At 35.4% G+C, this 27,192-nt stretch overlaps 4 protein-coding genes across 5 annotated transcripts; 3 read left to right on the forward strand and 1 right to left on the reverse strand.

The window, feature by feature from the left end:
- Window positions 1-341: 341 nt before the first annotated feature.
- LOC140786651 (patatin-like protein 2) lies at window positions 342-7,808 on the forward strand. Its single transcript, XM_073135251.1, has 8 exons — window positions 342-457; window positions 543-694; window positions 4,789-4,970; window positions 5,060-5,246; window positions 6,194-6,355; window positions 6,856-7,158; window positions 7,279-7,457; window positions 7,605-7,808. Exons 2-8 carry the CDS (start codon window positions 557-559, stop codon window positions 7,690-7,692), a joined length of 1,239 nt encoding a protein of 412 aa, XP_072991352.1. The 5' UTR covers window positions 342-457; window positions 543-556; the 3' UTR covers window positions 7,693-7,808.
- A 1,277-nt stretch (window positions 7,809-9,085) lies between these two features.
- Window positions 9,086-13,963, forward strand: LOC140786652 (polyadenylate-binding protein RBP47-like). The gene is made up of 6 exons (XM_073135252.1): window positions 9,086-9,544; window positions 10,507-10,960; window positions 11,936-11,994; window positions 12,074-12,204; window positions 12,339-12,435; window positions 13,480-13,963. Exons 1-6 carry the CDS (start codon window positions 9,233-9,235, stop codon window positions 13,633-13,635), a joined length of 1,209 nt encoding a protein of 402 aa, XP_072991353.1. The 5' UTR covers window positions 9,086-9,232; the 3' UTR covers window positions 13,636-13,963.
- A 4,624-nt stretch (window positions 13,964-18,587) lies between these two features.
- Window positions 18,588-19,532, forward strand: LOC140786656 (uncharacterized). The gene has a single exon (XM_073135255.1). The coding sequence runs from the start codon at window positions 18,596-18,598 to the stop codon at window positions 19,439-19,441; it is 846 nt and encodes a 281-aa protein (XP_072991356.1). The 5' UTR covers window positions 18,588-18,595; the 3' UTR covers window positions 19,442-19,532.
- Window positions 19,533-19,880: 348 nt separating this feature from the next.
- LOC140786657 (uncharacterized) lies at window positions 19,881-24,908 on the reverse strand. 2 transcript variants are annotated; one of them, XM_073135257.1, is made up of 2 exons: window positions 23,407-24,908; window positions 19,881-20,257 (listed from the first exon to the last, which is right to left on the reverse strand). In XM_073135257.1, the coding sequence occupies exon 1, from the start codon at window positions 24,751-24,753 to the stop codon at window positions 23,923-23,925; it is 831 nt and encodes a 276-aa protein (XP_072991358.1). In that variant the 5' UTR covers window positions 24,754-24,908; the 3' UTR covers window positions 19,881-20,257; window positions 23,407-23,922. The 2 variants fall into 2 exon arrangements, 1 of the variants encoding a protein (XP_072991358.1); XR_012108684.1 differs by lacking the exon at window positions 23,407-24,908 and adding an exon at window positions 20,350-20,469 and having other exon boundaries at window positions 20,129-20,257.
- Window positions 24,909-27,192: the final 2,284 nt, after the last annotated feature.

Raw genomic sequence — 27,192 nt, forward strand, 5'->3', positions numbered from 1 at the left:
ATCGGTACTACGACTGTGACAAGTAGCATGAAGTCTATCCAAGTGAGAAAATTCACAAACCGGAGAAAAGATACTTTGTATAAGCAAAACAAGAAAGCAAATAGGATAGTTAGCTTGAGTGCTTGGCTTTGTTCTATATAGAATAGCATTTAATTATTAAGCTACTCTTATTCCTATTGTACGGTTTCATGGCTTTGGTTTCTAGCACTGTAAATTACTCGTAACATCATTATGGATCCGACTAAAGGATTCTAGGCACCAAAAGCCACCTAACAATCAAGAAAGGAACTCTTACCTGCAATTCAAGGATTAAGCTTTCAGCTGTGTACCGTAACAATCTTAATCTAACAAGTACTCCTTTGACGAGCAGTCATCATCCTTGTGCGTGCGCGTGCGTATATATACATATTATGTGCGTAATGGTGGCTAGTTCGTTGCATTTTAAGTAATAATATAGGTTCGTGTTGTTCTTTAAGATCATGCTGTGCTTGAGAAACTTACTCATTGCTGATATTAATATTCTCTTATTGTATGTAACCCAGATTGATTTGAAGAGATGGAAAGAGCAAAATCTATCAGTCAGATCCAGGCACCAACTTATGGAAATCTAATCACTATTCTAAGTATAGATGGGGGAGGAATCAAAGGAATCATTCCTGCAATTGTTCTCACCTTTCTGGAATCAGAATTGCAGGTAATAAACTCTATATGGCTGCGGTAGTTGTTTCTTTTTTACTTTTTACTTCTTTCTTTTCAAAATTATCTCTCTATCTTGTAAGCATATGCATTCTGTTTTCCTTGATAGAAATTGGGGGTGAGACGCCAGCTCCCACAGTTAATTATTGCATTTAACTATGTTAGTTTAATTATGATCATTCATGGAAGGTCTCCGCTATTATTGTTTTTCTCTTCAATAATTGCCACAGAATACTGATCAAAGAAAATAGGTAAAAAATGCCCGAGAACAAATTGTAAGTATGATCTGACCACTGTAGCCGGTTTTACTTATCCGGTTCCAACCCGTGAAAAAGGGCATATTAGTCCTTTTAGCATATCTCCATCTCGCTTTACTCTTCCCCTCCTTCACCGACCTCCGATCTATTCTCGCTCTTTCCTTTTCTCCTCCCATTGATCTTGATCCATGCTCCGGGGAGGAAGCTGATCTAGGCATCGCGATCTCGGCTCCAGCGAGGAAGCCGATCTAGGTATCCGCGTGCTTGATTTGGAGAGAAAATTGAAAACAGAGCATGAGGTAAAGAATACATAGCATGACATCTAAACAACTATCTCTCCTTATCAGATTTACCATGTGAAAGCCAACGAGATGATGGCTAACACAGAATCAAAAGTTCTAATCTCAAATAATCGTCGGTGATTTTCAGAAGTCTAAAAACACAAAAAAAAGAAGTAAACTTACCATAATATTGTGGGATCCGCTTCGACGACGCACCGACGGCATGGCTTCAGTTGAGATCGAAAGAAAATGGGAGAGAAAACGACGTGGGAAGAGAGGATTTCGAAAGCAGAGAGAGCGAAGAGAGAGAGATACCTATTGAATCGGTCATCCTTTTTAATTCTTCTATATTCCCATTATACCCTCATAAATTCTAACAGCTGGATCTCCAATTAAGTTACCTACTCCTGGGGGCATGGAAGAAATGCTCAAGAAAATAATATTTGGAACCAGCTAGTGATTACATGTCTTACAAGTACGATGTTCTCCAATTGCATTTGTAAAAAGATTTCCCTCTGTTTTATTGAATAAGTGTCCCATTTATGTTGTCATTCTTAAGCTCGCTCGTGTTGAGCTTTTTGAGCTGATCGGGTTTAAATATTTATTCACGGTCCGACTCACCAATCAGTTGTATCGAATTGGACTAGAATACTATAGCTCATTACAGCTCACTAACCCATGAGATATTATATCTTATCGGGCTGAGCATAATGAGCCTCCACAAATATATTTTAGTTCTTTTTCATTAGAATATATTATTTTATTAATATACAGATTACTAAATATTAGATGTGAGACTAAAAAATAATGAAAATAGATATGTATAATGAGCTGAGATATGGGGGGGCATAGTAGGGTGGAGCTTTAGGGCTAGACTGTGTGGGCAAAGGCCTAGCCTATGTCACTCATTACGATCTCAAACTCAAAATTGGGTTTAACTTAGCCTAGTTAAAATCAGACGAGCTCGAGCTGAACTTAGGCGGCTCGAGCCCAATGATTACCATTTACCAAATGTCACCCTCAACTTGACTCAAGTTTCTCGGGCCAAAGTTTGGGTCGAATTTGAGCCGAGTCTAACCTGATCTCAACCCAACTATTATTTAAGCAAGATAATAACCCATATTTCTTTCTTGTCATCTTAGTCTCACGGACTAAGTCTTTGCGGTAGACAAAGACCGCGCGGCACTCAACTTTCAAGTAGCAAAGTTAAGTCAGCCGTTCGCTTCACAAGCGATGCACCTGTTTTGGATTGCGACAAAGCAAAGACAAGCAAAATACAATGTATGGCAAACAAGTTTGCGATTCTCTATTAATTGGAAAAAAAGTTACAAGACATGCCAACAACAAGAATTTAAAGGGGCAGGATAGCCATCGAGGGCAAAATGAACACCATTGAACTAGTGGCACTTCGGTTACGAAGCTGGCTCACTTAATGCTTCTCGATAGGTCTTTCGTTCTTCTCCATCCTCTTTTACGCTCACAAAAATCTATGCAACAATTCTCTAATACCCCACCCCCCTTGTCAAGCCACCAAATTAGTTGCACCAAAGTGCTTCATATAAATTTTCCAAAATTATCGATCCATTGACTCGTGATACTAATTATTGAGAGTGAAAAGGACCTGGCAGAAACTTTTAATTGAGTTTGGATTCAAAATTTTAGTTATTTTCAATTTTTTTATACTTTGAATAAGGTACCTTAAAAGAATTAAAAAAATTAAATATCCACAGCAGTGATATTATTATTACTTTTAATATGATATTAAAAAATAGTAGATTTTTAGTTATTTTATATTAAATAACTAAAATAATTTCTATAGTGGACGAAGGAGAGAGATGAGCGAGGAGAGGGAAAATGACGGGATAATAGAAATAATAGTTGACTTAAACAATGTGAGAAAATCGGAAATGAACTTTGATTAATAATTGGATGAACTACGAGGTAGAGCAAAATGAGTTGAAGTAGATTGTTTCTAAAACCATTTTATCTTAATCTAATGATTGGATGACCTTTAATTTATGTATAAGATGTATTTATTTATAAATTAAGTCTCTTTTAAATATATTTTATAATTAACTATTTACTTATGTCAAATCTTATATAAGGAAGTCAAGTAAAATTTCTAAAATAGTTAGCATACTTATTTACATTTTAATAAGACTTATTCAAACTAATTATTATACTTTATAACTAAATAATAAAATATAAGTAAAATTAAGAGTTAAATATAAAATTATTCTTAAAAAATCTTTTCCACTAATCAAACAAGGCTTTAGTTACTACACTAGTTTAGTATCCAATAAATTAATTTAAGAAAAAATTTCCCCAATTCAATTGCCATCTTTTTCAACTCAATAGGGTCCAGAAAAAATCAAAAAAAAAAAATTCAATAGGGTCTATAAAATTATTTTATTTTTAAGTAAATTTATAAATTATACCCTACATTTTACTTATATTGTGATTCACACCTCATATTTGAGGATTTTATAAACCGACCTCTCATTTTCTCCTATAATTCTCATTTAATACTTTGAATTAATTTAGACGGTACTAGAAAAAAAAATTCTATTATAATATATAAAATAATTTATAAATACTTAAATTACTCCCATCTTCTTCTTCCTTTTTTTGTTTTCAAAGAAAGAATAAGAAGAAGGAGAAGAAGAAGAAGGAGAAGAAGAAGAAAAAGGGGGAGAGGAGAAGATGAGGAAAGGTAGAGGTGGTGGCGACGACGACGATGATGACGGTGGAGGAGGTAGGTGGGAAAGATGGTGGGGGATATAAAAAATGAGAGAGAATAGTGGGGGTATTTTAATAATTTAGTTAATATTAGTTATTCAAAATAACATCATGATGTTTAATGAGAATTATAGGAAAAAAATGAGAGGCCGAGTTATAAAATCCTCGTGTGAATCACAAAACAAATAAAATGTAAGATGTGATATATAAAAATCGTTATTTTTAATTCACATGTAACACTCAATAGGGTCTATTAAAATCTTGTTATTTAATTCCTAATTATTAGTGTCAGCAGAAAGTAACAACATAATATTATATCTAATTAATTTATTATAGATTAATTATAAATTCTTTAATTGTGGTTTTGCCTAAATGCTTTCATTTATATGATTTCACCTCTTAAACTTAACAGAAAAGTACAAAATGAATTAAAAATTTTATTACTAGGAATTTTCTCACCACAAAGAATTACTAAAATATCAGCATTATTACTATTCTCCTTCTATCAAACTTACTCACTAATCATATTTTTTAAATCTAAAATAAAATATATGCTCAGTTCTTTCTATTTTATCTTATCTAAAAACTATAAGCATTAAATCTGAGTTATTATTGCACTATCACAATATTAATTCCTTTAAATATATAATCAAAAACTTTAATCATCTTAAAAATATGGGCAGTTGATTAATATTTACTTAAACAAGGAGTTTATTAATATTATAACGGCACTACGGCAATTTATACATTCTTTGCTAATTGTAAGCCTAACAACATGGAAGTAATTTGAAATTCTTTTAACTTCTACGCGAAAGAAACTTGACGGGGAGGATGCTCGACTTGCCGACTACTTCGACGTCATCGCCGGAACAAGCACCGGTGGTCTGGTGACGGCCATGTTAGCCGCGCCGGACGAAGAAAACCGGCCGCTATTCGCTGCTGCGGACATCAAGACCTTCTACCTGGAGAACTCTCCAAAGATATTTCCGCAATTCAGGTTGGTATAGTTAGCAAACTTTGAAGGTATAGATCGAGATGAAGAAAAGAAAAAGAAGGTTAATTTAAAATTGTTTGGATATATCTCAGGGGGGCGTTAGGGAGGGTTGCAAAGATACTGCGAGCAATATGGGGGCCGAGGTACGATGGGAAGTACCTGCATGAGCTTGTGAGGAGATATTTGGGGAAGACGAAGCTTCATCAGACGCTAACTAAGGTGGTCATACCGACGTTTGATATCAAGCGTCTACAACCAATCATCTTCTCTTCTTATGAGGTCTCTCTATCTCTTATTTCTAGCTACATGACTTCTTTTTTCTTTTTTTTATTTTGAAGAAATATTAACACATTTTTTTGTCATTGGGGTGAATTTTAGTGCATCCCTGTGCTTTAGCTTGAATTTTAACTTATATCGACCTATTTGGTAGAGTGGAATAATAAAAATAACTCGTCTTCTTTTTTTTTAATTTTTTATTATTAGTTTACATGAGCATTTGCAGTTTTTGAGAGACTTAATTAAAATGGATTTTCAAATAGGTGTTTGAACAGTACGTAAGTATATGATGCATAATATAATTAAGACAGGACAGATTATTACGTACGTATTTCTGAGCCTTTGAGATTTGTGATCATGACAGCAAAATATACTATCCATAGTGTAGATAAGTAATTGCCTGTTAAATCACACAACCAGCAAAATTTACTATTATTTACTATCCAAGTGTAGATAAGTAGATTGTATATTAACCCAAGACAACTCAAAATATTAGAAAATAATATTTATTTTATATTTTAATATTTTTTTCACTTTGATGACTCAAGAAATGGGCTTGAATTAAATAGATAGATATTTTATAATTTTAAATAATGGATGGGACTAGCATGTTTTGAATTTAGGTATATACTCAAATATCATCAACTACTCTAAAAACTAAACTCTAATAATATATATTATATAGTAAATATGCCCTTTCATCTGCGGCTTTTATATTGTATTAGATAAATAACATCTCGGAGGTTCAATAAGTGGACCTAAATTAAATGAATAGATTATTATATTTTAAACTTAGAATATCTGTTCTGATATTATATTAACTTATCAACTACTCTAAAAATTTAAGCCGATCTAACAGTATAATTTTTCATTTTATATTCTAATATTGTCATTGATTTAATTTACTAATTTGACATTGGCAAGCATTGAAGTTTTTTCTTTCGTTACAGGTAACGAAAAATAGCACCAGGGATGCTCTACTCTCAGATATCTGCATTGGCACGTCAGCAGCTCCAACTTACCTCCCAGCATATTACTTCCAAACAGAAGACATTCATGGAAATGTGAAGGAATTCAATCTCATCGATGGAGGCGTAGCTGCCAATAATCCGGTATAAAAACATAATACTCATAACTTTTGAGTTGTTTGATCTAAAAATTAAGCTATTAGTAATATTGAACTAATCTTAGTTGCTCCTGATGCACTGCGTGTTAGTTTTGAGAGAGTAATCTCTAAGATAAATATGCTCCTATTAGTTGACTAAAAGATTTGAGTTGTTAGGCAATAAAATATAAAAATATTTATTCTAGTGTATTTTAAATATAAACACTTTATCTCTTGTGGTTCAGACTAAATTATAATAGTTAATCTTAATAGAGAATGTGAAAAAACTTAAACTAACTGATGATAGAGGTAGTTTGGCCAATTGTAAACGGTACTTTTGGATTAAAAATATAACTCTTTAGATTAGTTCAGGTCCTTTTTCCAATAAGCCTACAAATTTTTAGGTGGTGAACTGCAAATTAAAAATTAAAAAAGGAGAAGAAATCATGAAAAAGTAGCGTTGAGGTAAGAAAAATCCAGTTCTCTTTGATCTTTTGTCATTTTCAGGCATTGGTTGCCATGGGAGAAGTAACAAAGGAGGTGTTCAAAGAGAACCCGGACTTCTTCCCCATAAAACCCATGGATTACCATCGCTTCTTGGTCATCTCCCTCGGCACTGGATCATCCAAGGGCGAGGAGAGGTACAACGCACGTCTCGCTAAACGATGGGGAATTTTGGATTGGCTTCTCAATCAAGGATCAACTCCTCTCGTGGATGTCTTCACCCAAGCCAGTGCTGATATGGTGGATATCCACATTTCTGTTGCTTTCCAAGCTCTGCGTTCTGGACGTAATTACCTTCGAATACAGGTACAGGCGATCTAGAGATACTATATATCTGTGCGAGTAATTAAGTAATTTGTTGACAAAAGATTGCAAATTTTTGCTGGTTTAAATCTTGTCCCCTTGATGGATTGACTGGAAGAGTAGGATGATATGCTAAGTGGGACGAAAGCGTCGGTCGACATCGCTACTGAGGGAAACTTGGAAGAACTCGTCAAGGTCGGCGAGATGCTGCTGAAGAAGCCAGTCTCAAGGGTGAACCTGGATACTGGCCATGTCGATCCTGTGGGCGGAGGAGAAGGAACTAATGAAGAAGCTCTCATAAGGTCATTAATTTAAAGGAAATCTTCTCTTTTATAATGACTCTTTTGCTCTATCATTTAATTCTCTTGATATAATTCTATGTCTGCATTTTTTATTTTTTTTATTTTTTGTGTGGAATTGTTGATGAATTCAGATACATTAAATTTCAGGTTCGCTAAGATACTATCAGAGGAAAGACGATTGCGTGAGATGAGATCACGGCACACTAAAACAGGCCGGCGGCGCAATCTATGTTAGATTAACTGTCTTAAGAAACTAAGCCGTCTTTTAATTTGTAGTTATGTCTGCTAATGAATAAATTTGGTACTAATTAATACTGATTGATAATAATATTTTCAGGTATTAGATGACAATCTGTGTGTCTTTTATGTCATTTTGTCTTACAAAATATTTGTACTTATTATCTATCTTAAAAAAAAAAGTAAAAAAAATATCTCTTCCTCCCTCTCTTCTTTTCTATTCCTCTAATTGTTAGTTTGAAGTATCTATTCTCTTCGGCATTTTTTCTTTCTTTCTATCTTTTTCTTTCTCTCTCTGTTTTTTTATCTTTCCCTCTCTTTTCCTTTTTCTCTCTCTCTCCCTTTCTCTCTCTCTCACTCTCTCTTCCTCTTTTCTTCTCTCTCTAGTTGTTGATAGCAGTAGTTGCTTGATGTAGCCGCCTGTACGGCCGATCTTACTCGAGATCGATCGAAACTGGAAACTATGATCATCACACTGTTCTTTTCCATTCTTCTTCGTTCAAAAATCTGCACAGAGTTTTCCTAAATTGAGAAGAAGATCCTCTTTCTTTTATTTTTGGTGTGAATTAATATGAAGTTCTAATTGCTCATGGAATACTCTCTCTCTCTCTCTCTCTCTCTCTCTCTCTCTTGTTCTTCACTATATTATAAGAGTATGAAACTAAATACTTTATAGACAAAGAGATACACTAAAAAGAACCAGAATTTTTTGTAATTAACTGCTTGGTCATTAGAGTGTGAATCTGAAAAAAAAAAAAGGATGTATAGTTTATGGGTTGAACTTTAAGTGCCAACCCTATCCATTGTTACTAGGAATTGGCATAGATGAAAAAAATAGTTTCATTGTGAAGACATTGTACCAGCGTGGCATAATTAGGACTGTTCTTATTCATTTCTATGGAAAAATTGGCCCAGTTGTCCACTGTCTAAACCTAATTCTAAATAAAAATTCAATTGATTTCATTTTGGAGAGAATTCAATTGAGTTTATTTGGAAACAATGAAATTGAAACGAAATTTATCTTTATCATTTTTTCTAATTTAATCATAAGCTTCAATAAAAGATGTAACTGATTAATAGTTAGTTTTAATATTTGAAAAAGTTTACTAAGTGACAAATGAATTTCTTCCAAACCCAACATTAAATCATTGGATTTCACTATAACACCGAAATCCATCATAATCCTTTCAAGAAAGCGAAAAATGAAAAATAAATAAAGGGTCTATATAAAAAAAATTTATTGATAGATGTAAAAAAGAACCCAATTATATTATAAAACGAAACCCTAGCAAATTCTTAACAGGCTCGACCGCTTAGGACGAAGAGCTGGGTCCCAAACGTGGATTCGGTCATCCTCATTACTCCAGAGCCTCAAACCATCCATCAGCCACCGTCAAATCCTCCAATCTATCAAACCAACGGTATGCGTTCCACCTCCTTCTCGAGCCGCCTCCCTATTAAATCTCCATCTCGACCTATTCCACTCCCTCCTCTCTTCGCCCATCTCAGCGTACTTATCTCATTCAGCACGAATCTCAATGCAGCAGGCAACGGCTCCTACGACGGCTGGCGGAGCTGATTCCCATCCGCCGCCCCCGCCGCAGTGGGTGGCGATGCAGTACCCGGCGGCGGCGATGGTGATGCCACATCAGATGGTGGCGGCGCCGCCGCCGCCACATTTTCCGCAGCAATTCGTGCCCTTCCACCACCGGCCGCCACCTCCGCAGCCACAGCAGGCTGCGGGCGGAGGCGGCAGCGGTGGGGAGGAGAACAAGACGATCTGGGTGGGGGATCTCCAGTACTGGATGGATGAGAGCTACCTCCACAGCTGCTTCGCCCAAACCGGCGAGGTTAGGATTTCCCCTATTTTTCGCAATGCTCTTGAATAGATCTCGGGGAAGGTTCGTATTTCGTAAATTTAACTGAGGAATATATTAGAAGGTTTTTGTTTATGGATGATTGTGAAAGAATTAGTGAAAAATGATGGATCCTTTTTCATTCGCTGTGGTAAGGGAGAAAAGGTCGCAATTATTGCATTCGGAGATGGAAGGTCACAACTTTAACTGGTAGGTCAGGAAAGTAGCAACATTGCTAGTTGCTAATAGAGTGTAAAGAAAAAAAAAATTGTTGCTTGTATGGACCAATGGCTGTTATGGCTTGGTTGTTGGCAAAGATCTAGGGAATCAGCTTTAACTTACCGAATGAAACTTGTGATTGCAAACAATAGATGGATCTAAACCATGTAGAGTGAAAAGAAGGAAATAATTATTGTATTCTTACTTCCAATGCTTTGATAAGAGAAACATTGAGGGAAAGAGAAATAAGAATATAGAAGAGATTGTGTCTGTTTCTATGTTTCTACCTATATGTTTTTTTTTTCCAAAGAGTTGTCGTACTTGTGTACAATGTTCAGAACCATCATGAAGAGATTATGTCTGTTTCTTTCACATGGATTATCCTGTTTCTCTAATACTGTGATATATTAATCCAAATTAAAGTTGTTTTTCCACACGAAGATGTGCATTTTTTGTTACCAACACAAGTCTCCGTTAGTTCCAGATAAAAAAGACCCTCCTGTGAGATAAAAGCATGTTAATTTGTTGCAATACAGATGTCTGAAATTTGACATGGCAATGGTTGCATTATGTATAGACATGCTTGTTGTTGGTTGCTAATCTTACAATGGCATATTGTACATATAAACTATGCAATGAATTGATAATCATTTACTACATCATCATACTGTACATGCTTTTAAGATTTCCAATTAACTTCTCTTTTGAACCCTCTAACTTCTTTAAGCCTTTTGTAGGTTGTATTAATAAAAGTAATTCGCAATAAGCAAACTGGACAGTCTGAAGGATATGGTTTTGTGGAGTTCTATTCACATGCAGCAGCTGAAAAAGTGCTTCAAAACTTTTCTGGTCATGTAATGCCTAACACTGATCAGCCTTTTAGGTTAAATTGGGCATCGTTTAGCATGGGAGACAGACGCTCCGATGTTGCTTCTGATCACTCCATATTTGTTGGTGATCTAGCTTCTGACGTCACTGATGAGACATTGCAAGAATTATTTGCTAGCAGATATCCATCTGTAAAAGGTGCAAAAGTTGTTATTGATGCAAATACAGGTCGTTCAAAAGGTTATGGATTTGTAAGATTTGGAAATGATAATGAGAAGAAACTTGCCATGACCGAAATGAATGGTATATATTGCTCTAGCAGGCCCATGCGTATTGGCCCTGCAACTCCCAGAAAGTCTTCAGGTAATACTGTTATAATATGTCAGTTTTAAGCTTTTAGTTATAAATGGTTTATCATATTCTGCTTTTTACATAGAAATTATCCTAATATTTCTTGCCTTTAGAATTTGAATTATTACTTGTCTGTCCAACTGTGGATGTTGATCCAAAGAAACACATGCAGATGGCATAAATAAGTTAGAAATAATTTGATTGTACCTATAATCATTTCTACACTATATTGTAGGCATGTGATTCTGCTATGTCTTTAGCAGTGCAGACAGATCTGTCAGCATGTATTCATCTGCTTAATAGAGGTGTATGGATGCTTGGGGCTTTGTCTTAACTTGTGCTAACTTTGGATAAATAGGATAGTGCTCAAATGGTTAAAAGTGGATTATGTTGTATGAGTATTCTTATGTTCGAATTCCGGACGACATTGATTTGACTAGGATACCATTAAGTTCTCGTTGCTCTCGAAATAAATTGGACGAAGGAGAAAGGAAGAGAGCAATATGCCAATTAAGTGTTGTAAAATTAGAAGCTGATGTACTTAAGAATAAAAAATTTAAAAGACAAATAAAAAGTAGAGATATTTTGTAAGGCACAGCGGAATATTTTCTAGGCTGATTCTAGATGGGAAGAATAATGAAGATAATATTCTTCCTTGGAGATTGTTTGCTTCATCAAAATTGCCATCTATAAGATAGATTTTTCTTACACTTGCTCAACCACATTTATTGAATCCTTTTGAAGCATAATGAAGTGGAACCATCTAGATGGTAATACAAGGACTGCTAAATATCTCACCTTGGTGAAGTCACAAACTGTTGCTACTTGCCACACCATTGTATGATGTTGCCCTTTTTCCTTCTCTAGCATTTTCTTGTAAATTATACTTGCTTTATGATCAAGCTGTGCTCTAGATTGATGCCGAACCTTAAGTTCATAAAACTTGTGAGATATTTAGTTCTTTAAACCAGCGGCACAATACCTTAGGTACTTCTGGATCTAATGGTGCATCAATGCAATCAGATGGTGATTCGACCAACACAACAGTGAGTGCAGGTTCCTCATTTGCAGCTTTTCTCTTCTTTATATTTTATCCGTTATTCATTGATCTTGTTGCTATTATAGGTATTTGTTGGAGGACTTGACCCAAATGTCAGTGAAGATGATCTCAGGCAAGCCTTTTCTCAGTATGGTGACATTGCTTCTGTAAAAATTCCAGTCGGGAAACAATGTGGGTTTGTGCAATTTGTCCAGAGGTAATCCATGACAAACATTCTTTATCCATTTTATGGGATATAAGTATGAAATTTTAGTTTTTATCCTTTTTCCTGATTGCTACAGCTAGTTCTCAGTTTCTTCTGAGTAATAAATCTTATGTTTATTCTGGTAGAAACAATGCTGAGGAAGCATTGCAAGGGTTGAATGGAACACTTATCGGGAAGCAGACTGTTCGTCTCTCTTGGGGTCGCAATCCAGCAAACAAACAAGTATGACTTGTTTAGCATTCATGTTGCATGATTAGTTGCAGTTCCTTGGGCTATTAAGATGATTGTAGGTCATTGAATTCGGTCACTCAATTATGGATTGAATAATAGTACATAATATTGCATACAAAATTATAGAGCAGGCTTGATACACCAACCCAACTTCAATTAACTCTACACTATTAAAGCATTTCCCACCTGTGATAGGCTGTGTTGCACTCTTGGAAAAAAAAACAGTCGTGCAACCCATAAATTTTCTCGTGCTTCTAGCTTTTCTTTTTGCCTTTTCTTTTCTGCTCGCTCTCCCTTTAATTGTACCTTCCTTTCAAATTTTCGTTTGTTGTTACTGGTGTACTATGTGGTTTTCATCCAATTTGTCCAGACCATCTTAATCGCAACTCAATTGGTGCTACTCCCACCTTGTGGCGTGTATCTTCATGTTCTATTGAAGCTTTTGTAGTAGCACCATTCTTGGGTCTTAACATCCTTATTTCATCTAACTTGCCGACAGAAATGTGAATCATCTAACACATAATTATTATTTGTCTAAGTATATAGCCCATGTTTCCTCCTGGTAGATTAGCTATGCATTGTGAAAATCTGTAAGTTTGGAAGGACAGTTACCCAACTTTAAAGTAAATACTTCTTCCATCTTTTTCACATTCTCGTTTTGTCCAACTTGCAGACAGCATTCTGAATTCATCTCCACAATATATGCCTATTAGCCCAACTATGGCCAATTGTTTCCTTCTGGTAGATTATCTATACTATGTTACATATCTAGAACTTTGGATTCATGGCAGTCGCCCAAATTTAATATAAATATTACTTACTAGTATCGCTTGGGGGCTGACTAGGAAATCATACCTATTGATAATTTGGGCACTTCGAGGGAATCACTGTATTTTTTAGGTGAATTAAATTTTGACTGAAACAGATTATTTGCAATATAAGAGTAATCTGTACATTCTTAGTCTTTCCTGAAGACCACTTGATTTATTGTTTTCTTCTTCCAACTTAATTTGTTTTCTGTTTCACTACTTGCAGTTTAGGGCTGACGGAGGCAACCAATGGAATGGTATGTACTATGGAGCTCCGTATTACAACGGATATGGTTATACTGCAGCATTCCCAGATCCAAGCATGTACGCTACTCCGTATGGGGCTTATTCCTTCTACGGGAATCAACAACAAGTGAACTGAAGAGAAACTTTAGTCGAGCCAAATCCAATGAAAATTAGATGGTCTTAGATGAATTAGATCTAGTGACTGTTTATGTAAACTAGCACTTTAACGGTCAGTCCTAAGTTTTCTGTCAAATTCTTTTAAAAATTTTGACTTGCTGGTGGAAGTTAAACTGATTTATTCCGTTTACATGCCTAAGATATGATTTATTGTCACATGATGCTTTCATAAATTAGATCATGTAACCTTAGTGTCTAAGATTTGAGGGGATATTACCCTATATGGGAGATACATGCAGGCTCTATATCAATAAAGTTGAATATAGTGCCTCTTGCCATTCGTTTTATCCTCGCTATATATCTTCCACTTCATTTTTAAGAGCATTATTAGAAGCTTAGTGAGAAATGTTACATTTTTTTCAATTTTATCTACAGTAATAAGATATAGGTTTGTTATACCCTATCTATGCCTGAAGTTAAGCAATGTTGGAAGTGAGCCATCAGTCATCATCATCAGTGGTATTGATGAACGACCAGAAGGTCAACAAAACATCTGTAAATATTTATTACAATATTATTGATGATATCCTATATACCCTTGTACAAGTATACTATAATCTTACTCTAGCCTAACTTCTCTCACTGGTGTGTGATGTGTGTTAGGCTAACTATCATACATTTATTAAAAATATGCTTTATTTTTTATTCTGTAGTAAGACTTTGGTTTTTTACATTTTATGGAAAACTTTTTTTTTTCCTTCCCAAGTACTCAATTGTGCAATATTATATTTATTATCTGTGCACTAAACGTACTTTAATTATAATCTCTTGTAAAACTAAAATAGAAACATAATAACTGTGGACTAGGAATAATACTATGTATTATACCATATTATCATATCAATTTACTTTATGTTAAATCAAAAACATGTATCCTAATCTATAAAAAGATAATATATATTTTTTCTATCTTTTTCTATTTTATATCACATCAAAATATAAGTAAATTTAGGAACAATTATTTCTAAAATAAATTCTTTATTTTAATAATAAAAAATAAGAATTATTATTCTTGTTTCAACTCTATTCTATATTTGAACAAGTTCTAAGAAAGAGAAATATATAACTATGGACCAAAAATAAATAAATAAAAACTACATAATACCTAACATAATTAATTGCCGAGTATTTTCAAATAACAACATATTAGGTTCTAATTATTATGGATACTTTCTATTTGGGAATTACGAAGTATGATATATAAAGAAATTTTGTACAATGTAGGTAAGTAATATATGAATGTGGATAAGAAAAATTCTATGTAATATGTTATAGAAAAGATAATATTGGAAGATGTATCTTTTATGCATTGTATTATAAAATTTCTTTACACATCATGCTATTTAATTTACCCAAATATAAAGTATTATGTGATTATTAGAAGATATTTTACTTTTATAATTTTACAGTAGTCTTCTGTAGTTTCTCTCATTTAGTTGTTACTTTTTTGGTAATTATTTTACCTACTATATACGTAGTTTTTCTAGTTTTTATTTCCTCATACATAGTTTTATGTATGTATGTATTATGTACGTAATTTCTCTTTTAATCTTTTTTTTTCCTGATATGCAGTAATTTTTACGTAACAAATAATTTCTCTCTTATAGTTGTACAATAAAATGTAAAGTATTTTACTAAAAGAGCATGTCAGATGGATTATATAGATACATATAAAATAAAAAATAAAAAAAGTATATATTTTTTTGGTGCAAATCACCCTTGAAACTTTGTCTAAAAAAGTGACACTATATTTTGAGACTGTGGTTTACTCTCAAAAATCATATGATGCATTTTATAATCATTTGATTTTTTTTTGTTGAGAAAATTAAAAACTTAATGATGTCTCAGTTAAATTATCAACAAAAAAAAAAAAAATCTTATACAATATAATATAAGTCATTTCAATAATCCGAGAACTATCTCATTAGCTTGGTATTTGACAAAGCTCTAATTAATTAGTTTTCTGACCAAAAGCTAATTAAGGGTGAAACTAAGCCAAATCATATTTTTCTTTCTACCTTATACTTAGCTTTTCAAATCTCAATGTGCCATTAAACAGTTTATATATATATATAATTTCTTACATTATTTTTTATCTATTTCTAATTTGGTCAATTTGAGTGCTCATAGGCCCAGTTGCACCTGTGACCATGAAAGGTGTATCATGTAGGTCATCTTTAGGGCATTATAAACCACCGAGATTAATTATTAAGTCATATTTCTTATTGGTGCATTTCATCATTGATCAATAACTAGGACTATATTAAATTACTTGTTGTAATTTAATCAGATATTATTACATTCGTTTTCCAACATTTAACTCGTGCCCTCAAACTTAATTTCACTTTTGGTAATCCAAATCCAATAATCAAATGTCTTATACCGCCAGTGTCGGCAAACAAAAACTAATCCTATTCCTCATAATATCTTAAACTAAACAGCACTTATTTTTCATCTTAAATACAATATTAATAAATTAATAACGTGAACACCACCATTTTGATGCCTATTATTCCTTCCCCAAGTCACTTACTTATATACATATATATATATATATATATATATATATATATACAAATATATATAGTTGCTGGTTGTAGCAATTGATACCATGCATCCATTATGTGGTCAAATCCACATGCCTAAAGTTTTAATCACACGGTCGCACTTATTGGGTCGCACGAACTCAACGATACATGATTAGAAAATAAATCATATAGTTTTTATGTATCAAAATATTTGGCGAATATGGTCAAGAAAGTGGACTAAGGATTTCGTATTAGACCGTCGAATCGAATTTCTGGAAATTTAAATAATTGAGGGCAATATTCGACGTGCAGAACATTCAAATGACATTAAATGTCATAATTAAACCAGAAAAATGTACAAAGCTTTTAATGGTCCTTTTTTCACACATTTACAACATTTTTGTGTTCAATAAGCAAGTTAGAATTTAGTAGCGTTGAAAATTAGTATCTCACTCGTTTATCATGCTATGTTTATAGTATCTAATTGGTGCATTACTGTTAAGGATATTCTAGAGTTCTCATGCTTATTAGAGGCACTTTAAGAATAACTCAGTAATTCTTTTTGTAAGGGTAGAGAATAGTTTTCTATTTCATTCGTAAAGACTTAATATTTTGGGTTAATATATTGATTGTTGTTTCATGAGGTGAAAATTATCATAACTACGCATTAAATTTATTTCTGCGCTTTGTTGTAAAATAATTTTCTTCGTTCTTACTTTTATTTAGAGTTATGTGATTTAGAATATGTCCGATATCTTAGGATTTTACTTAAAAGGGAAAGAGGTGCTCATTTAAAATGGTGTTAGTGTCACTAGAATTTGATACAATGTGAACTTTTTTAATCATGTGAACATTGTCTTATTAATTTATACATATATATATATATATATATATATATAATTTTATAAAACATCTTATTATTATTTTGACTAACTAGACTTATTGCTAATTAAACTACTGTTTATTTAAATCTATGGATGAATGCACAAAAACTGCATTTGAGACACTATAACCTACTCCTACATAGCCAAATTTACTAAAATACCCTTGAAAGAAACATCTCAAAATTTGGCTTTTGTAATGATATTTTTGGCAAATGTATTTTTTAAAATAGGGAAATAGAGAATGGCAGATGAAGGTATGAAGTATTTTATAATCGAATATTTTTGTTCCACTTTATTATTAGTTTAGATCAGCATAAAAATATAAATAATAACAATAATAATAATAATAATAATAATAATAATAATAATAATAATAATAATAATAATAATTTGAAATTTCTTATTCTCATGTAATAGTACCGTCAGCATTACGAGAGAACACCAGTCCTCCACGTGCAACTTTGGATTGAAATTTTCCACTTTGCAATTATAACCATCCATTTGCAAAGACGGTCCAAAGTTCAAATTCCTTGAATAGTGAAGTTGTGGGGCTAACGAATTAATGCAAAGAAATTTTCACTGCGTCCACCAATTAGCCAAGAAAAATTAAGTACGAATAATTAATAATCTTGATAGCAAGAGCAACACCCCAGTACTTACAGGGTAAAAAAATTGACAAAATTTATATGTTATTGACCTAATATTGGGCAAACCCTTGTCCTTATCTCTAATGAGATCTAATGATTAAGATTCTTAAGGATATATTAAATAATAATAAGAGTATTAGTTTCTTTTTATAACTAAAAAGTTCAATTAAATTCTATCTCTTTGATTATATTTTAATTATTTATATATATATTTTATTAATTTAAGATTGATTTAAACTAAAATTTTATAACATATAGAGAAAAAAGATTAAATTTAAATTGAAGTATATCTCTGATAAATTTTTTTTAATATAATTAAAGCATAATACTATTTATCACAATTATATCTAAAAGAAAAAAGAACGTGTAATGCGCTAGTTAGGCACACTTAGCTTCTTGACTAATGTACCATTTTTTTACCTAATGTGATTTGGAATTGGTATCGGATATGAAAACTAGTTATTATAGCCGTGAGATAGAATTAAAAATTTTAGAGGAGTATTAAAGTATTATATATTTTAGGCATTTGATGTTTTTATCTTAAGGTGTTTTCCTCTCTAAGATTAGTGATATAATGTGGTTCGAAAACTTATATTTTACGAGAGAGAAAAAATAATAATTTGAAATACACTAAAACTGGTGATTATGACGATACAATATTTATATTTTTTATCGCTACCACTATCTATATTATGTGAATATATTTACAACAATTTAAAAATAAAGGATATAAAATATTTCGGTAAATACTTGTAAGTGATTAAAATAAGCTCTCTCTTGCAACTGGCTGATTCTATTTAAGACATCTATCCTTCCACCTAATCTCCATTCCAATCCATCGAAAGAGAAAATATCCAGCCATGCATATGGAGGTGGTGGCTCCGGCGAAAGACTTCAACTTCGACAGCGCAAACACCAGCCCCTATGTCACAGCTCCGACCACCCCAGCCCGCGCCGCTGCCATGTACGCTCTTATCAACGACGACGTGTACGGATCCCGGCCGTCGTTCTCCGTCCACTCTACCGTCCCATTCGACTGGGAAGAGAAGCCCGGCACTCCCAAGTCCCGCTTCTCCCCCGCCGCCGGGGACAACAACAGCTGCAACGACGACGACCTCGACTTCGCGTTCGCACACGGCGGGCATCTTAAGAGTTCCGACGAGCTCGCCCCCGCTGACGAGCTCTTCAAGGAGGGGAGGATACGGCCGCTCAAGCCACCCCCGCGCCTCCAAGGGATGGAGGATTGGAGCAGCGTTTGCTCGTCGCCGCGGTCTCCGAGGGTCATTAAGGGGATGTGGTCACCGCGGCGGAGGGAGAGGGAGGACGAGATCGATCCTTTCGTGGCGGCGATGGTGGAGGCGACGAGAGATAGCACGGAATTGGGTAGTCGTAGTAGTAGGATTAGTAAAGGTTGCATGATTTTCTTAGAGAGAGATCACAAACATTGCTGTTCTTCTAATAATAATAAAAGGAAATGGAAGCTGAGGGATTTGCTCTTGTTTCGAAGCGCGTCGGAAGGCCGAGCCAACTTGCTCAAGGAGAGGGAGACGGAGAGGGAGAGGTCAACGAGGGGAGAGAGGAATGGGTCAACGAGGAGAGGGAGAGGTGATCACGGCGAAGACGCGGGGAAGAAGACTTCGCTGTCGTACGTGCAGAGCCTCTTCGGCCGGCTACGATCCGGCGGATACTCCCGGCAATCCGTGTGATCATTTACGAGTCACGACACGTACGGTTTCCGGATAGGAATAATATTTTCTCCTTTTCTTTTTCTTTTCTTTATCGGTAGAGTGATTTTTCTTGTTCTTATTTTCTTCTTTATAACTTTTTTTTTTCTCTTTCCTTTGATGGACATGTACGGGATCATAAAATGAACAGGTTTGATCGAGTTAGAAAGATTGGTCGCATAAGTTATCATTTGTAAAGAAGGACGATTAGTTAGTATATATATATATATATAATCATCATCCATTTACTTAATTAGCATCATAGAAGTAAAACCTTTTCTTTGCCAACGAACTAATTCTTTTCTACACGGCAAGGATCCAGGATGGTGGATATTATTTAAAGGCAAAAAGTGATCATCATGTTTTCCTGCCACTTATAGGATGCACAGCAGGGTATACATGCAAGTTTGCAAGGATCGTGTGGTCCAAATCCAATTAGCATATAAATGTATATTTACTGTTACGCGTGAACTAAGGATAACAACAGATAAATCCTTCTAATTTCATCTATCCAACTATAACAGTGATTAAAAATAGTGACTGACATCATCTCACAGTTTCCTTTTGATTTCTTGGTCAGACCAAATGAAGCCAGACTCTCTCAATGGAAAGATGCAAAGCTTATCCAATACTTTCGGCAACAATGGACGTCATCTCTTTCTATGTTTCCCTTCATAAAACTATCAAAGAATTCCTCAACTTGGGTTAACAGCATAGTTGGCAAACAAAAAGAAGGTAGAGAAGCATTTTGCAGATGTCCAGTCTCCCAAATTGTAACACATTTCTTCCTATGATTTACTGTTGATACCAATAGGAAGTAGAGTTGGTCAATTAGTGCTAAACTGTGGCAGAAATGTAGATCTGCAGAAAGAAAGAAAAAAAGTACATACAAGAGGAGATTTTGTATTGGAGATGTTTCTTGGATGTCTCCCAAAACTAGTAAAGTAAATGCGGTCAATGCCCTCTCAAACATCTCTAATATTACCCGTAAAACTCCCATCAAAGAAAACTGTCCTTTAGATAATAGCACCCCTGGCCCAAACCAAGTTCCTTCCTACATTTTTTTGACTTGTGAGCATAATATAAATGATGAAAACTAGTAAAGTAATGACTAGTTTATTTAGCAATGGCTTTGCTTAAATGGTACAGAAAAACAACGGATGAAACCAAGCATCAAAGAACAATAAATTTTAAAGCACTCACAAGGTAATTAATTAGAATTTCAGTCCTCAAGCCAAAACCATGATGTGATAACAATAAAATCAACACAGGAGAAGAACAAGAAAAATAAGGACCAAATTAAATTTGTCTAAATCAATGAAAAGAAGGAAAGGCAACAGCAGTTGGTTGATGTAAGAATGATATTTTCTGATCCAAAAATGTTATACAACTTCTGAAATATAATAAACTAAATCACAGACACCATTAAGTTCCCACTTCTCTCACCGAAAAAAAATCCACCACATCACAATATGTATACAAATAAAGCCTAGGTCTTGATTTCTTCCTAATGACAACACATCCATTCCAATATTTTAATCTAAGTAATGTTCAATTTTCTTTTTTCCTTTCCAATAATTCTTTCCTATCTGACAATAATAAGAACAAAAATTTGGCAATCTTATAATTGTCATATAAAAATGATAACTAAAGCACTTCTACACTTTTAACCTATGAAACACGGACACTTCAAATAGCATGCCGTGTCCGTGTCCGACACTCGTCGGACACTCATTGGACACGTGTCGGATACTTCTACGACATACCTCATATTTAAAAAATTATAGAATAAATTCGGACACTCCTTAGACACCTTTGGAAAACTTTTTGGACATAAGATTTATCATATACTATAAAAGTTGATAACATAAATTATCAATTTTAGAAATTCCTACATATGCTATGTAAATATAATGCAACAATCACAAGTTAGTACATTCAAGAAAATTAATATTAATGCAAATTATTGTAAAATCACAGATTCGCCTATGCCATCCACTGTAGTTAAATAATGGTAGTTAGTTATTTATTCTTAGATAGTTAGATATTTATTTTTATAATATAGAATTGTCTTATCACATATTAGCATTATTATTTTTGGCTTTGTAGTATTGTATACATTTTGTTTTTCTCTCATGAATAATTTATGCATGCTTGTGTATTTTTACTATAAGTTTAGAAAAATATTTCTTTAAACATATCGATAATATATATGATGCTTTTATTTATTTATTTTGCCGTGTCCTAAACGTATCGTATCCTTTTTTTAAAAATTTGTCGCATCCCCGTGTCCGTATCGTGTCGTATTCGTGTCCCGTATCTGTGTATGTGCTTCTTAGCTTTTAACACTCCTACTTTCTTCATTTCTGAACAATAATAAAAAACAGAAGCAATTACATACAAATGTCTATTGTTCATCAAAATTCACTTTTCTCCACCTTGTTGTATATCAAACAATTTTAGAAACACTTAAGTCTTAGAATAGTGAGATGTTTATTTCATCCATGAAGATGGCTTAGTATTTATTTCCGGTTCAACATTTAAAATTTGCTTATAATTTATTTCCAGTTCAACATTTAAAATTTGCTTATAATTTATTTCTGGTTCAACATTTAAAATTTCAATGACAAATAATAAACACCAGCATTCTCATATTGAATATGCCAATAAGTTCGTTCGTCAGTAATCATTATAAAGAAACACATCTCCTTTACTCTCTCTCTCTAACCCTCTTTAGACTCGGTGCCACAGCGCAGGACCTCGTGTCAAGCAGCAATGGTCATGCTGCTTTGTATGTATTGCCACAACACTGTTGGCACATCCCTGTGCCACAACATGTAAATTCTTCCTCAAGAATAACTACTTGGTCCCTCTCTTCTCTTTGTTTCTTTTTTCTTTCTTGCTTATTCTCATGTAGAAGACAACAAGCAATACATGTGGAATCACATTAATTCTTATCACAATGGTGTTAGTCAAAACTTTTCACAGCAGAATGTTCCACTGAACTTAAACTTACAAAGCCAAATTCCATTAACCAAAGTGATAAGTTCTTTCTACATTCCCTGGTTGCAGCACTTTCCTAAACCTTATGAGTTATGACTATGTAGAACCAGAACAGGCCCACATATCAGTTAAGCAGGAACTGATACTAATGGGACAACATTCATGAAGGACCATGCAATAGGAAATCTATCTGAAAATGTTGATATTTCCTTTGGATGATCAGGCTAATAGTCTATACTCTATAGTTAGAACTTACAAGGCAAGCCTATCATCAGAAACCTCAGTAATACTAGAAGTAATTTAATACCTCATTATAAAACACTCTATCAAGCAAACAAATGTGAATTATTTCCTTCTAAAGATATAGACCTGTTCTTAAAGAAGTCCTTTAGATACAATTTATCAATAGTCTCCATTTCACCCGTCATATTAGGTATTTGTAACTTCATTTCAACAAGAGTCAAGGAGATATCAAACATCTAGGATAACATGAAATTGATGCTCTTTCTTATGAAGAAAGGAAGAAGTCTTTATAAAGCCAGTAATGATGAAATGATGCTTGAAAGCTACCAGCAGGACAGACAATTCTGAACCAGATGAAACAAGATAAACTCTCGAATAGTTCCACAAGCAGTAAGTAGAAACAGAAAATTTTGCAACGTAAAATAATTAAAGGGAATAATTGCTTCAAATCACATGCTCAAATCCTACTACTTGATGCCACTAAATTGTTACTAAAGCCCATTTTGACTATATCATACTGCATTTTCAAGAGATAGATATAACACTTCAGTAGCATTAAAATGATCATATCAAAGCATTGATTTACAACAAATAATTGTCTCCACTTATAGAACAGAAGATAGCAACACAATGAACCAACAAGGATCACACCTACAACTAATTGCAAATAAAAAAGGTCAGCTTTGGGTTAATCTGCTCACCTCCGGATTTGTCATCTCCCACCCGAGATCTTCTGCTGCCTCTCGTACAGATCCTCTGCCAAAGCCTGCCTCACGCTCTCTCCGGCGTAGTACACAGATCTCTCACTTTCCACCGGGCGTGCCATCTGCGGGGATTCTGGTGGATCTCGCCAAAAGTACTTCCCCTCGTCCTCCGGCTCCCCAGCGATCTGACAAATGTTATGCAACACAACACAAGCCACCACTGTCTGCGCCGCATGATCAAGACCCACATTAAGCTTCCTCAGTATCTTCCACCGTCCCTTGAGTAGAGCAACGGCTGGCTCCACTGACGCGGCCCTCGCCCTTGCGAGCGCTGCGTCAAACGCCTCATGCGCAGGGTTGGAGTTAGCGGATGAAGAAGAGAACGGGGTGAGGAGGAAGGGGAGAAGGGGGAACGATTCGTCGCCCGCGAGGTAAGGGCGAACGTGGTGGCCCTTGACAGTGACGACGGAATCGCGGAGGAAGTCGGACGACGAGAGGCGGTGGTAGAGGCGACTATCGCGGAAGTGGGAAGCAGCGTCGGCGGAGCCAGCGGCGCGAACGCAGGCGTCCCAGAAGATCTTCCTGCCGTCGGCGACGATCTGAAGGAGAATTGAGGGGAAAGGTCGACTCTTGGAGGAGAGGAGGGGGAAGAGGGAGGCGGCGGCCGCAGTGGAGGCGGACGGGGGAGGAGGCAATAGCGCCGCAGAGGTTGGGGAGAGCGGAGATGTCGCGGAAGGAGTGAGTGGTGCGGATAAGGCGGTGGGAGACGGGGGGCTTTACGTAGTCGGGGTAGAGGCGGGTGGCGAGAAGACGGGTGAGGGCGTGGGTGGAGCGGGAGATGAGGGAAGGGGGGAGGTGGAGGAGGCGGGAGAGGCGGCGGGAGGATAAGCCGCGGGAGAGACGGGCAAGGGCGAGCGAGAGGGCATGGTCGAGGGGGAGGGAGAGGGGGAGGGGGAAGGGGCGGAGGTGGTCAAGGAGGGTGGCGAAGACAGGGTAGGAGAGGCCAAAGAGGGCGCGGCAACGGGCGTCGCGGGAGGAAGGGGGCAAGGACCAGAGGTTGGAGGAGGAGAAGGAGGAGAAGAAGGAGGAGGGGGAAGACGACGGAGGTGGACGAGGAGGAGGGGGAGAGGAGGAGGAAGAGGAAGTTGAAGAGAGGGAAGAGGAAGCGTAGGAGAGGACGGAGGCGAGGGCGAAGAAGAGGAGAGGGGCGGCGGAGGAGGAAAGAGGAGAGGAGGAAGAAGAGGAAGAGGTGGAGGAGGAGGAGGAGAGAAGAGAGGAGGAGGGATCTAGGTAATTGTGGAGATGGAGGAGGTTGGAGAGCATTAGGAGGAAGGAGGGATCCATGTTTTGGTAGGGGTCTCAGCGTCGGCGAGATGCTCGACGAATTGACGGAAGAGGGGGGGGCAACGGAAGGCAGCAGAGCAAGGCCACTGAAACAACTAAGTGCGCCAAGCGAGAAGTGGAAAGGACACTAGGCTATTTGACAACTGCTTTCTATTTTCCATAAGGCGTTTGGACGGTCTCCTTCACTTTACTCTCCTTTCTAATATTTTAGAAGTGGAAAGATCTATATTTGTACATTAATTAAATAGCTGCTCATCTTAATACAGTTTATTAATACATATTTCTCTTTTCTTTTCTTTTCCATCTCATATTTATATTTATCAATAAAATCTAATTACTATTTTCCCCTCTCTATCATCTCTCTCTCCAATCCAGCTATCCTCTCTCCCCATTTGTCTACCATAAAGCTTAATTTATTATCATACCTGCTTCTTACATAAGTAATACCCATAAGAAAGAATTAGATCTCTTGTACCATTAGAGATTGTTTTAATCTGTACAAATATATGTTTAGCTTGCATGCCAATTTTTTTTTTTACCTTGCTCATTGAATCCTTCATATTGCTCCATATATATGTCCTTTTCAAGCTTACTGTCAAGACATGCAATCTTGACATCCAGTTAATTAAGCTCCATATCATGCATCACTACCATAACCAATATAAATGTCAATTATCATATGCTTTACCACAGGAGCATGGGAGAATATATTTCTTTGTAACTAATATCTTCTTTCTATTTGCACTCTTTAGTTATAAGCTGAGCTTTGTACTTTAGTCTTTTATTATCTAATGTGAAGTCATTTCACCCTGTAGATTCACCTACAACCAATTATCTTCTATTTTTTTAGGTTTTTCATAAGTTTCAAGTGTGGTTCTTATGTGGACACTTCAATTCTTCTTTCATTGCAATTGTCTACTTATTATAATTTGTACTTTGTAGAGCATCCTCTAACGAGAATGGGAGAATGGTATTCATCGCCAATGAGTGCGAAAACAAAATATCCTCAAAACCATATTTAACTGCTGCTTGTGAAGATAGTATACCTCATCTTTCTCTATAGCCTAATCTATTTTATCTGATCATTTGAACTAATAATATATCCGTCCGAAGATTAGATATGGGCTGGACAAAGAGCCAACATTCTTTTAATACATAGGCATTATAGGCCTCACCGACATTTTAGTTGTCTAGTCTAGACTTCAAGCCATATGAGTATTTATAGATTATGATTTGTTAACAATATAGTGTGTCATATTAACAACCTCGGCCTATAAATTCTTTGACAAATCTGCATAAATCCTTATACACTTTGCCTATCCCACAGCTTATAAATGAAGCTCTACAGTATTTCTCGTACAAGCAATATTTTAAAATTATAAATCACGATACCTAACCTCATTAAGCAGTTTGCATTATGAAGCTCCCGCAAACCTCGCTTATCAATATGGCCAAAGGTATAAATGCCATAAGGTGGTCGCATTAGTACCTGCCTTTATGTGAGTAGACACAAGTGCTCCACCTGTAAGTGTACTCCCTATTAATATGTAAAGATTTCTATAATATATTGCTTTAATGATCATAATTACCTCTTTGGCAACTTTAAGAATGCCATCTAATATTGAAAAAAAGAATCCATTCATCTCAAGATCACCTAAAGAAATCAAAATTTTCTTTAGATTTGTAACATATCTTACAACTTTAAGAGTTCTTACTTATCTCGTCAAACATAGTATGTTTGATTATTTGGATTCTAACAGTCTCATAAGTTATATTATTTCTTATCAAAATCATTTCTCCTCATCAGGTTTATAAGTTTTAAATCAATCCCTACGTCGGCATCGATAGGAGTACGTAGAATCTAGATTCTGCTCATCCCTAAAGTGGCTCATACTCAAGTCACCATCTCCATTTGACACATCTTCTAGCACTATATTTTGCCTAGAACTTAAAAATACGTGCCTTTTGTTCTTCTCCTCTTGATCATTTTTCCTTTGTAAGTAGTTTCACTTAATATTCTTTTACTTTTTTACGGTAGTTACAACTTGAATTATTCATTGCTCTTCCCTAATGTCCTCTCTTGCGATATTCTCTATTATCAGACCTCCTCTGCTTACTTCTTCCTCACTGCTTAGGTCCTCCTAAAACAATTAATCCTTCAGCTTGAGAGTTGTTACTTGCGTCACCCTTCTAGTAGTCCCCAAGTCTACTGAAAGAAAACCTAGTAAGAACAAAATCACTTTGTTCCATCTCTTGATTCCTTCAACTTTTTTACACAATCTGTAGAATTATTATGCACTACTTAGCCGATGCACCCCTCTCTCTCTCTCTCTCTCTAAATCATCTTCTTAACTTGCCTGACTCATGAATGCACCCATTTATAGGCATGAAGTGGATCGGCTATTGCCTGGTCCTGAGAGGGCACTTATTCCATGTCCC

The sequence above is a fragment of the Typha latifolia genome, chromosome 4, assembly GCF_019914945.1.
Source record: "Typha latifolia isolate L0001 chromosome 4, TyphaL0001v2, whole genome shotgun sequence".
In the NCBI taxonomy this organism is placed as follows: Eukaryota; Viridiplantae; Streptophyta; class Magnoliopsida; order Poales; family Typhaceae; genus Typha; species Typha latifolia.

Excerpts from the sequence above, each read along its gene's own strand:
- LOC140786657 (XM_073135257.1), bottom strand. The coding sequence starts at position 24,753 with ATGGATCCCTCCTTCCTCCTAATGCTCTCCAACCTCCTCCATCTCCAC.
- LOC140786656 (XM_073135255.1), top strand. The coding sequence starts at position 18,596 with ATGCATATGGAGGTGGTGGCTCCGGCGAAAGACTTCAACTTCGACAGC.
- LOC140786651 (XM_073135251.1), top strand. The coding sequence starts at position 557 with ATGGAAAGAGCAAAATCTATCAGTCAGATCCAGGCACCAACTTATGGA. Across the intron at positions 7,159-7,278 it reads GTAATTACCTTCGAATACAG|GATGATATGCTAAGTGGGAC; the intron begins GTACAGGCGATC and ends CTGGAAGAGTAG. Across the intron at positions 7,458-7,604 it reads AATGAAGAAGCTCTCATAAG|GTTCGCTAAGATACTATCAG; the intron begins GTCATTAATTTA and ends ATTAAATTTCAG.
- LOC140786652 (XM_073135252.1), top strand. The coding sequence starts at position 9,233 with ATGCAGCAGGCAACGGCTCCTACGACGGCTGGCGGAGCTGATTCCCAT. Across the intron at positions 9,545-10,506 it reads GCTTCGCCCAAACCGGCGAG|GTTGTATTAATAAAAGTAAT; the intron begins GTTAGGATTTCC and ends AGCCTTTTGTAG. Across the intron at positions 11,995-12,073 it reads GTGATTCGACCAACACAACA|GTATTTGTTGGAGGACTTGA; the intron begins GTGAGTGCAGGT and ends TTGCTATTATAG.